Here is a 12745-nt window from a genome sequence, read left to right on the forward strand (position 1 = left end):
AACCGGCCCCCCACTCCCCCTCCCCAGATGGTCAAATTGAGAAAACGACTATTTCTAATTTAAGCTGGTCCCGTCCCTGACACGCCTGCCAAATTTCATGGTCCTAGCTTACCTGGAAGTGCCTAAAGTAGCAATACCGGGACCGACAGACCGACAGACAGACCGACAGACAGACAGAATTGGTGATTACTATATGTCACTTGGTTAATACCAAGTGCCATACAAACTGAGTCAAACTCAAAACGAGCAAAAATTAATATGAGTAGGGTTGACAATCCCCATGCCTTCTAAAGACCAAAAAATAATTTGCACCTTATTTAAAATGTTTCTACTTTGTTTTTACTTGTTTAAAATGTTTTTAATAGATATATGAAGGGGAGTCTTTCCCCCTGTCCTCCACTTACAACGCCAGTGTCTGGTGCCCTTTTTAAGAATAACAAGAGATTGGAGGGTAAGCAGCCCTTGTTTCAAGCCCATTCGTTTTCCAAACGCAAGTAGTCAAAATTTTGAGACAGCCATTTTGTTGAAATTAGTAGAACAGTCCAGCAACTATGTCTTTAGTGATATTAGGCATGTCAACCCCCCAAAATTATGTAATTGGCCCATTATACTTTAAAACTTAATGTTGTTTTATTATAAATCAAAAGGTATTGTGTTAAATGGTTGCCAATAAGACGCCTCAGAAATATATCGAGGACGACTGAGGGTATTAAGTTGAACTTTGGGATACTTATATTACTACTTATTTTCTTGCAATTTAATAAATAAAAAGAGTGTAAATGTATCGAGGTTGTCAAAGAGCATAAATGGAGTCTTTTGAGAAAGATATTAAATTTTATTTTTCAGGCCAAGTTCAAATAAGCTATAAAATTAAATGAAAAGTTAATGTTTGTGTCAGGATTAAAATTGTTGAAAAAATTTCTCCAACATACAAATAGCAACCCATACTATGAATTTTCATAGAAGAAAACTGAAAAGATATAAAATATTTTTTTTTCCATGAAAAAGACTATGTCAATAAAAACAAACAGAAATTAATTTAAAACACTTTTTCCAAAAGGCAAGTTTTTCAAAGGAAAGCAAATAACTCCATTAAGCCAAGAATGAGCTAAAATTAAGTCAAATAATCTTCCAAGTGTAAAACTACCACAAGTCACTGTCAATAAATAAATAAAAATCAAAATGAACAGAAACTACAATAAATAGCCGAGTGAAACTTAAAAGAGGAAATATTGACATGAGTAGGGCTGATAGCCCCTATGCCTTCTCAAGACGAGAACACAATTTGCGCTTTACTGAAAACAAAATACGTTTGAAATGTTTTCACCTTTCTTATTTTCATAAATGAAAAAATTATCAAAACCTAGACGAAGAAATGTCAGTATATATCAATTTAACTGATATTCTACGGTCATTTGTTTGTTTTTTTCATTTTGATCTTAAAAATTATGTTAAAATATTATGTTTAGATTCATTAAACAGCATAACACACAATGGATTGATTTATCAGCTTCTTAATTGGATTGTATTTGGATTTTTGTAATGATTTTAAATATATGTTTCATCAAGTTTAGTCTTACCCATCAAAAGTCACGAGCTAGAGAAAATGTGCCTTATCTTCGAAAAAAGGGGCAAACTTCCCCTAAAAGTCATTGAATCTTAATGAAAATCAGACGATCAGATTCAGAGTATCAGAAAACCCAAATGTAGAAGTTTCAAGCTCCTATCTGCAAAAATGTGGGATTTTATATTTTTCGCCTGAAGAAAGATTATGGATGCGTGTTTATTTAGGGTTTTTCCCCTGGGGTGGTTGTATCGACCCAGTGGTCCTAGAAAGTCGCGAGAGGGCTCATTCTAACAAAAATCAAATTTCTTGAGCCCATTTTAGTGGACGGAAAAATTGAAGCGCAACTAAGCAACCTCCTATGCTCAGTTTTCCCCAAAGTCACCAGATTAAAATTTTTAGATAGCTTTTGTTCAGCATAGTCGAAAAATCTTATAAATAAGTCTTTGAGGACGATTAAATTCCCCCCGTTCTCTGGAGAAGGGCTGCAAGTTATGAACTTTGCCCATTGTTTACATATAGTATTGATTATTGGGAAGTATACAGATGTTTTCAGGGGTAGGGTTCTGGTGGGGAGGGGGTTCAAGAGAGGGGTTACGTGGGAGGATCTCTCCATTGAGGAATTTATCATAAAGAGTAGTTTCATGAAGGGAACGCTGAATTTTCCAGCATCATTTATAAAAACAATTAGAAATTAAATAAAAACACAAGTTTTTTCAACTGAAAGTAAGAAGCAACATTAAAACTTAAAACGAACAGAAATCACTTTGTACATGAATGGGTTTTTCTCCTCCTTAACACCTTTTTCTTTACGCTCAAGTATTTTTAGTAATTTCAAAAGAGCAATTTTTTCTCATTAAACGGCCTATGTGATTCAGGGGTCATTCTTAAATGTTCGGAACAAAATTCGAACTTTAGTGAAAATAGCTAGATTGTGACGAGGGGAAACCCTCTTATATACGTAATCATATACGAATATCATATACGAATATAGAATTTCGTTACGTAGGTTAATTCGTAAGTTATGTATATTTATTACTATTAAAAACATTCGTACCAAAACGCCCAATAGCAATACACCCATACAGATACACGTGATACCGATAAAACCGATACCGATACAACGCACAGCCTCTTCCCCAGGGACTGTACAGGATCTTATCATCATCAAAACCATATATATTGGACGTTTTAACTATGTTCAACAAAATGGCTATATAAAAATTCTGACTCGGTAACTATGGGGGAGGGGGATCTTGGGGAGGGAAGGGGACTAGTGGCCCTCCAAAGCTTTTGGTTGCTTAAGAAGGGCACTAGCAATATAATTTCCGTTCAAATGAGCTATTAAACACCTTTACGATGCTCTGGTCATTTGCTAACTCTGGTGAAAAAAGTGAAGAACCGTAATTGTCCTAATAAATGTTTTTAACCATGCTGATTCCAATGATACGCTTTTCTTTTGATCTGACACCTTTTTTATGAGATTGTAGGCTCATTATCGAAATCCCAAGGAATTCTTGCAATAAAATTTTAATTTAGGATTAACCGAAACAATATTTACTATTCCTGATTTAATGTCAGATGACAATTTTTTTTCACCAGGACTTTTTTTTCAGAACACTTTTTCTACTTTTGGATAATATGGGCCGTGGTTCGCCCTTTACTAGGTTGCAACTACAATCAAGATATAGCACTGACCACTCAAGTTGTACATCCATTGATGCATGGTAGAACCGGTTTCTTTCGTTAGTTTCTTTCAGCTTAGCGTGAGACAAGACAAAGAGAAGTGGAAAAATAGATAGGAAATGTATAATTTGGGCTATACATTTGCAAATTAGGGGGGGGGGTGGATAGGGTACTTGGACAGTGTGAAGTTAGAAAACAATTCTTACTTCATAATATGCAGAATAATTGTACCTAAAAATTTTCCTTGCAGACCCGCTTCACACCCGACTCCCCCTAATGTGCAAATAAATAGCCTAGGTTTGTTTCTAATGTATTATATTTTCATGATATTCTTTGATATTTCATTAAGATCGAGCGTGAGAGAAATATCTTCTACTTAGATGAAGAATTTGAGGTTGGCACTATATCATACGCTATATATCTCCCTTCTTATTCTTCAATGATTCCACATCAGTCCTATTTGCAGATGTAGAGGGCGTATTCCTTTCCACTTTGAAAGTCTTAAAATAAGAGGATATAACCACTGACAGATTTAGGAAGTGAAAGCACCTTAAATATACACTATATATTTATAATTAAGGCATATTTGAACATTAGAGGGCGGAGGCATTGGTGGTGATGTAAAGTGAATACACAGTCGAATTGTATTAACTATAATTATTGTGCATACTGTAAAGTAAGAATCGTTTTCTTAAGATCGCTTCCTTCTCAATAGCCCCTAATCTATACCTTTTACGAGGCGCCCAATTATACCTACAAAATACATCGAACTAGAAAAATCAACCAACTTTTGCATACAGCCTAGGGACTGGCACAAGATTTTAATTTGGCTTAAACTATTGCGAGAGTTCTTGGAATTGTTTTCACACCTATGGGTTCATTCTTGAAATTTTCCCTGACTTACCTGAAGCACTTTTAAAAAAAGTGAAAAGCCCCTCACCTACACTTTTAGTTTAAAAACACTTCTCAGAATTAAATCTTTCGATTTTGAATACTTGTTTATAAGGACTATTCTCTCTAAAATGAAGATAACTAGGGAGCAGCTTTGAATTTCAGTTTTATTTATAAAGCGTTTTTCACCGAAATACAAAGCCGTTTCAAATTAAAACGAAATCCACTTATTTCGTTCCTAGCACTTCAAACTTGACTCTCCAACAAATATAATTCGATTATCAAAATTGGCTGTGTGAAAGATGTTCAAAACCAGACAGAACCTGCAACCAATCACAAATTGAACTTGAATCCCCCCCCCCTCTTCCCTCGGGACTTGATAGGCCTTCTTAGAAATATTAATCATATTTGCTCCACTATAAATATAGCTTATCTAGAAAAACCCAGAATGTTGTGTCACATTTCGTAATTACTTCATTAGTAGCACATATGTGTCTCCATTTTTTTGTCCTTTTTTTCCAAGGCTAATGATTTTCAGAACATCACACAGACAGGGTTACCACCCCTAGTGATTTGTCACCATTTTTAATGACTTTCAATTTTGCCTAGTGATTTTCTTTTGGCTATTGATTTATAGTGATTTTCTTTCTAAAGAGATTTTTTTCCTAAATCTAATGATTTTTCAAACAGTTCGTGGTATTAAACTCTAGGTAAGGAGCGACTCGGCTTACCTGTAACCGAACACTAAAAATCAGAATTTTTATACTAATAGATACATAAAAAGAATGAGATTTAAGCTGATTTCAAATAAACAAGTTTTATTTAATCTCACCCATCGAAGGTTAGGAGCCTAAGAATATGTGCCTGATTTTTGAAAAAAAGAGGGAAACAACCCCCTAAAAGTCATATAATCTTAATAAAAATCACTCTGTCAGATTCAGGGTACCAGAGAACCACTACAGAGATTTTAAGCGCCTATCTGAAAAAAATGTGGAATTTTGTATTTTTTGTCAGAAGAACGATCACGGACGCATGTTTATTTGTTTTTATTTGCCAAGGGTGATCGTATCAACTTAGTTTTCCTAAAATATCGTTAAGGGGCTCATTGGAACTGAAATTAAGTTCTAGTGTACTTTTTAAGTGACGAGAACAATAAGAAGGGAACTCGGCCTCCTCCCATACCCCTTCCTTCTCAAAATGGTCCAATACAAATTTTAAGATATTCATTTTGTTCAGCATAGTTGAAAGGCCGAAAAACTATGCCTTTGGGAGAATCATGACCCTCCCACAGCCCCTTGGGAAAGGTCTTTAACTTACAAAATTTTTCCATTTTGTATGTATAGTATTTGTTATTGGGAAATATGCATACATTTTTTCGGGGGGGGGGCAATTATCTGCTGGTGGGATTTTCCACACAGGTAATTTTTCATGGGAAGGAAAGTTTTCAAGGAGTATATTTTTCAGAAACTAATTTTAAAAACTTGGGAAATTCTTGCTTTCTCATTGTAGACTAAATATTACGCGTGGAGATGTTAAGGAAAATTGTCCAGGGTAAATTTTCAAAGATGAGAGAATATTTTGAGAATGTGCTAAACTGAGATAGGGTTGCAGGAAAATATAAGGAGGAATGTGAAAAAGTTTGTGATACCTTGGATGTGAAGGAATATTTGTTTTGTGAGGATAAAATTAGTAATAGTACTAAGAGGATTGAAAAATAGTGAGACCCCAGGTGTTGATATTTCGGTAAATGCGTTACTTAAATATGGTGGCTCTGAGGTTAGAAACAAGTTACTGAAGATTAAGAACATGATTTTTGAAAAAGGGGAATATTGGAAGCTACAGTGATCAAATATGGCTCTGAAGCATGGGCTCTGTGAAAAGTGGATGAAGATTTGCTAGGTTTTTTCCATACAAATTGCCAACAGATTGTTCCGGGTACTTGGCTGTTTTTCAAAGTGTAGGCTGTTCAAAAAACAGTTTAATCACGGTTTCTTGGGCTATAATGAAATAAAGGTTGAAATTGCTTGGGCAGATTCTACATATGAAAGATGACAGATTGTCCTCTTTGGCCAACTGTATTTGGTGAAACAGAAAGCAGCTTGCATATCGTTGGGGTGGGAGGATGTCGTAAAAAAAGATTTAAGGGCAATGGGATATTCATGGGAGGTTGTAAAGAAGGAGGCTTTGAACAGATTGGGATAAAGGAGGAGTGTGCGTAGCTGTGTTGACCTCAATCGGCTTGGTGCTGTGGTGAGTTGTTAGTAGTAGCAGTATTGCATTCTCAGATTCAAAAGTAGCCAATGGCTACTCTTTTATCTAACATTTTAAAGCTGGTCTCAGAGTGTGTATAAAACAAATCCATTTCAATAGAGGTGGAGCTGGGCTACCATACTTGTTGGATTGAGGGGGTGGATGTAAAGTTTTGTATGAATATGACGTCTATACTAGGGCAATTATTTTAACGATGAGCTGGTTTGATTTCGCCTATAGATATCTCTAATCAGAATCAGATTGGTCTTCATAATCTTCTTTTTCATAAAAGGGATGGCTCATGAAGACCCAAGGGTGGTTCTTCCACCTCTTTATTACACTGGCTACTGAAAAGGGATATAAGCATGACCAATTAAAGAAAGAGGTAAATACACTTGAATCACCAATGTAATCACTATTGGATTTGTCTCTTCTTTTGAATCTCAATGAATAACTTGAATATCATTTTGTCATGATAATTAAGGAGGTCAGAATGCAGGATTGAAAGTGGCAATGAATAAGGTGGCATTGCATTGACAACGACAACCTCTTGTTTTAGACTGGCTGATCTTTTTTGTAGTACTTGTAACCAGGCATTCTCCTTTGAGCTGGTATAGAGTTGTCTAAACAAGTAATTCCAGCTTTAGTAATTCCAGCTTTAAATAAGATAAGTCATTTACCGTATTTTTGGACTATAATCAAACTTTGAGCATCGAGATATATTCAGTGATAGTTTCTGTCCCCGCCCACTGATGGAGAGGATGTTTACAATTGATGAAACAGTGTTGTGCATATTTACACACTACAAAAGCTGGCCCGTGAAGATAATAAAAGTTATACCAATTAAGGACGGTCAAGTTAAGTACCAAGTACTCTGCTACGGAGGTAAAAACGAACTCGCAATTGTTGCTGCTGGGTCCCTAATGGAATACGATGCTGGTTATGAAGTGGCCAAAACCGATAAAAGGCCCGCAGTGGCAAAAGCACTAAAAGAAATGCTTCAAAATCCGGATCTTGGTGGAACTGTCTTGAGTAACGCAACTTCGCTTCGAGAATCGCTTGATCAAATAGCGCTCAAGATAGCGTCCGATCAAGCCAATATTAGCACAACGGTTTCTGCTGAAATCACAAAACAAGTAGAAAAACTAAAGGACAGTATGCCAGGAATTACGACTTCTCAGATTGAAAAAATCACTCAAGCTGTCCACGACAGTTTGAAGATCGAATACGACATAAAGTTTGAACTATACCATAAGTCATTACTGCGAATTGAAAAAATGATTTCGACCTATGAAAAGTCAGTCAATTCGCTATGGTGTGAGATTGACTCTTTGAAACAGGAAGCGAAGGCAACAAAGCTGGTCATACATGGCGTGAAAGAGGTTTCTGCCTCACAAACTGTGTCATCAAATCTGTTGAACATTATGAAAAAAAAGCTGGAAAGATTGGCAACGAGACAACGGAGAGAGGGGCATCCTTTGAGGTGAGCTTCAGAACAGTTTTGTTGGCAAAAACAGTACTGGGTGAAAGAAAAAAATTAAAAGGAACAGGTCTCTTCATTTCTGAGTCTTTGACTAAAGCTAGGCAAGACAAAGCTGGAAATCGGAATGTTTGGACAATAGTCGGAAAAATCATGGCCAAAATAGGGTCAACTACAAAGCGAATTACAAATGTCGATGACATAACTGCATTGCCCGATCCTTCTCAACCAGTAATGTAACAAGACAGGGAGTAATTGCATTGTGTCAGTGATTAATTAATTAGTTCATTTAGTGCATTATACAGATGAATCGACTAGAACAGTTTGAAAAAAATCCTCTGTGCCTAGATTCTTTGATAAACACAACGCTAGGTGAAGATGACAAAGAACAGAGTGAATTATTGGTAGATATTATATCATGCAGATATGTAAGTGAGTGCTCGAAAAAGGTAAATAAGTCGGACTTAAGGGCTGGCCACTTAAATTGTCAGTCATTACAGACAGCATATGATGAAATATCTGAAGTTGTTAGTAGAAATAATCAATTTGATGTTCTAGCGCTGACAAAAACGTTTCTTACAGAGAGCATGGATAAGAAAATGCTTGATATTACAGGTTTCTCGTTAGAAGTATTAAACTGTGAAAAGCTAAGGAAAGGTGGTCTAGCGTATTATGTGCGACAAGGACTTGATTATTCGCTAATACCTGATTTTAATATTCGTGTTGAAGGAATATTTGAGTCATTCTGTCTCAAGGTAAATTAAATCATCAGGAAATTCTAATGGTGTTGGTATATCATAGCCCGTCAGGTGATACGGAAATATTTATGGATGAACTAGAAAAGCTTTTGTCAAAGTTGAAGTGTCATCAGTACCCGGTAATCATGCTTGGGGATTTTAATATGGATTTACTATCGTTAAAAAATAACAAAACTCTCTTATTTCTTCAAAACTGTATGTCATATGGTTACCTGTCTATAGTCCGAATACCCACAAGGGTAACTCCAACGTCCGCGACTCTGATTGATAATATATTTGTCTCTCACCAAAATATTGTTAGAAAGTTCGTAGAAGTGCTATTATTTGAAACATCAGATCATTTCGCTACTTTCACTGATGTAGTGACGGATAAAAGTAAGATAAAGTTAGAACCGAATTACAGGCTTAATTGGCGAGATGAATCAGAAAAAAATATTGCAGATCTGGTACTAAGCTTAAATTGTATTCAGTGGGAAAAATTTTTTCAAGCCCAAGTTGATTCAGATTCAGCGTATTCGGCATTTATTGATTTAATTACTAGCAGTTATAATTACCACTGTCCTGTGTTGAAGGAGCCAAAGCGTAAGCATTTGTCCAGAAAACCATGGATGACACGGGGACTTCTCGTTTCTGTTAACAACCGCAAAACTCTTTATAAACAATATTTAAATGATGCGTCTGAAGAGAATTTTCACCAGTTTAAAGAATATAGAAATAAGTTAAACCAGCTGAAAATAAATGCAAAGGAAATATATTTTCAAAAGAGTTCTAAAAATGCTAATGGGAACCCCAGGAAAACCTGGCAAATAATTAATTCGGTCACTGATCCAAATAAGTCAGAAAAAATACATCATATAAAAGAACTAGTAAGTGAAAAAGAATCAATAAAATCACCGGAAAAAATTTCAAGTCTTCTTGATTCATTTTTTGTAAATGTGGGACAAAAAATAAAAAAAGATAAACTGTCGAATGCAAAATCGAAAAGAAAACTAATGACACAGGTAACACCTCCAAAACTAAAGAAACAAGAGACAATGGCAGAAATGCAAAATTTTCCGTCTGTTACATGTGATGAAGTAAAAAAATGCATTTGTGAAATTAAAGGGACAAGGTCAACGGGCCTAGATGGGCTTTCTTTGCAACTAATACGAAAAGTACAACCAGCAATCATTGAGGCTCTTACGGTCCTTATAAACAGAAGCCTTGACGAAGGTATTTTCCCTAACAAACTAAAATAATCCAAATTAATTCCACTTTTTAAAGGAGGAGATCCAACAGTAATTGATAACTATCGACCAATTAGCTTACTTCCAATTTTTTCGAAAATATATAAAAAGCTTGGTGCAAAAAGACTATATGAATACTTTGAAGCTAATAAAATTCTTTCTGATAAACAATATGGATTTCGGAAAAACAGATCCACTGAACTCGCAATTACGGATCATATAATGAATATAAAATCGGCGTAAGATGATGGTTTATATTCTCTGGCGATTTTTCTAGATTTAACAAAAGCTTTTGATTGCGTTGATTTTTACATCCTTCTTGAAACATTAGAAGGATATGGGATAAAGTCGACGGTTTTTGAATGGATTCGGTCATATTTAACAAATAGACGTTGTAAAATACTGGCTAATGGTATCTTATCAGATTCATTCGATGTAACTTATCATCGCTAATGGTATCTTATCAGATTCATTCGATGTAACTTGCGGGGTGCCCCAGGGATCAGTTCTTGGACCATTACTTTTTTTAATTTATGTGAATGAACTTTCGGCTGATATCCCCTTTAATATATAATCAATTTTGCGGACGACACAGTACTATTTCTAACACATAAAAACCGTGAGCAACTAATTACAAACGCTGAAGTTTGCCTCCAGGCAGTAACCGAATAAATGGAAGAGCGGTTGCTTTCCCTTAATACAAAAAAGACGAAGTATATCATTTTTAAACATGGAAATGAACCAGTTTACGATAGCAAGATAAATACGGCAGACCACGAAAAAATTGAAAGAGTTGACCACATTAAATATTTAGGTATAATAATTGATTGGGATTGGGCTTGGATTGGATTGGGCAATCCACATTAAATTTCTTTGTATGAAGCTGTCAAGAGCTGTTGGTATTCTCCATAGACTGAAATTTATTTTTCCCCATAAAATATTACTGATCCTATATTTTAGTCTATTCCACTCATATCTTTTATATGGAATAAGTATTTGGGCTTTCAAATTATAAGTCAGAATGGAAGCAAGTTCAAATTCTTCAGAATAAAGCTATACGTGCAATTTGCAAGCTTGAGCCTCGTCAGAGTGTGAAGGCGTTTTTAATAAGACTTAAGATATTAAATGTGGCTCGACTTCAAGAAAAAAAGATTGCCGAAACTTTATATAAAGTTAGCACAAATACCGCACCTGAGTCGTTTATGTCAGTTTTTTGAAGGAATGATGAAATTCACCAACATATACTCGGCTCGAAATTCACCAACGGATACTCGGCATGCATTGCAACTAGTTACAGAAATGAGACGTCTCACGTCGTCTGGTTTTTCAATTAGATTTACCGGACCGAAAATATGGAATTATTTGCCAAATACTTTGAGAAATGCTAATAGCCTACCAGAGTTCAAAAGTAAGATTAAAAGCTTCTTAATGGAAAATATTGAATTAGATCCTAATTTCTTTTACTGATAGTTTTCTATGTTTTGTTTTATTAATTTACGTTTGTTTTCTTTTCTTTTCCCTTCTTCTTCTTTTCTCTTCTTACCTTATAATTACATAAAAAAAACTAGTTTTTTTAACTGAAAGTAAGGAGCGACATTAAAACTTAAAACGAACAGAAATTACTCCGTATATGAAATGGGTTGTCCCCTCCGCAATCCCTCGCTCTTTAAGCTAAAGCTTTTAATTGTTTTAAAAAGGAGAATTGTGGCAAAGAATCAGACTTTAGCGTAAAGAGCGAGTGATTGCGGAGGGGACAACCCATTTCATATACGGAGTAATTTCTGTTCGTTTTAAGTTTTAATGTCGCTCCTTACTTTCAGTTAAAAAAACTAGTTTTTTTTATGTAATTTCTGAACGTTTTTGAATTAATGCATGTTTGGTTTTGGCTCTCCGCACATAAATTATTAAAATGAAATTTGTATATTAATTCTTTTTTGGCTAAATGGCTTTCTCTTAGATTTGATCAGACGATTTTGAGAAATATGGGTGGAGAGGGAGGCCTAGTTACCCTCCAATTGTTCGGTTACTTAAAAAGGCAACTAGAACTTTTAATTTTTAACGAATGTTTTTATTAGTAAAAAATATACGTAACTTAAGAATTAACTTACGTAACAAACTTTCATAATCTTATATTTTTATTATGTATACGAGGGGGTTTGTACCTTCGTTAATACCTCGCTCTTTACACTAAATCGTATGTTTTTTCCCAATTCTTTAAGAATAACCCCTGAATCAGAAAGGCCGTAGAATAAATAGTTGAAATTACTAAAAATACTTTAGCATAAAGAGCGAGGTATTTATCTCCTCCTAAATGCCTCGCTCTTTATGCTAAAGTATTTTTAGAACCCCTAATATGCGTAATAATCTCTGTTCGTTTTAAGTTTCAATGCTACTCCTTCCTTTCATTTGAAAAAACGTTTTCATGTTTGTTTTTCATTGTTTTCTTATAGTAATGCTAGAAATCCCTGCGCCCTTTTTCTTTGAATTTTTCTTTCCCCATGACAGATTCATCCAAGGAAAGATGCTCCAACATAGCCCCTTCCCCTCAGCCCCACCCCCAAATAAAATAAAATCCCCCTGAAAACGTCTGTACACTTTCCAATAACCATTACTATATGTAAACACTGGTCAAAGTTTGTAACTTTCAGCCCCTCCCCCAGGGATTGTGGGGGAGTAAGTCATCCCCAAAGACATATTTATTATGGTTTTTCGACTATGCAAAACAAAATGGCTATCTCAAAATTTTGATTTGTTGACTTCGGGAAAAAAATTTCCCAAATTTTCTAATTTCCGTTAGAATTAGCCCTTTTGCGACATTCTAGGACCACTTGGTCGATACGATGACCCCTGGAAAAAAAAAAACAAACAAATAAACACGCACCCGTGATTT

At 35.2% G+C, this 12745-nt stretch overlaps 1 protein-coding gene across 1 annotated transcript; it reads left to right on the plus strand.

The window, feature by feature from the left end:
- The first annotated feature begins 8652 nt into the window (after positions 1-8652).
- On the plus strand, positions 8653-9867 carry LOC136030702 (uncharacterized). The gene has a single exon (XM_065709772.1). The coding sequence runs from the start codon at positions 8653-8655 to the stop codon at positions 9865-9867; it is 1215 nt and encodes a 404-aa protein (XP_065565844.1).
- Positions 9868-12745: the final 2878 nt, after the last annotated feature.

This window comes from Artemia franciscana, chromosome 8 (genome assembly GCF_032884065.1).
Source record: "Artemia franciscana chromosome 8, ASM3288406v1, whole genome shotgun sequence".
NCBI lineage: Eukaryota > Metazoa > Arthropoda > Branchiopoda > Anostraca > Artemiidae > Artemia > Artemia franciscana.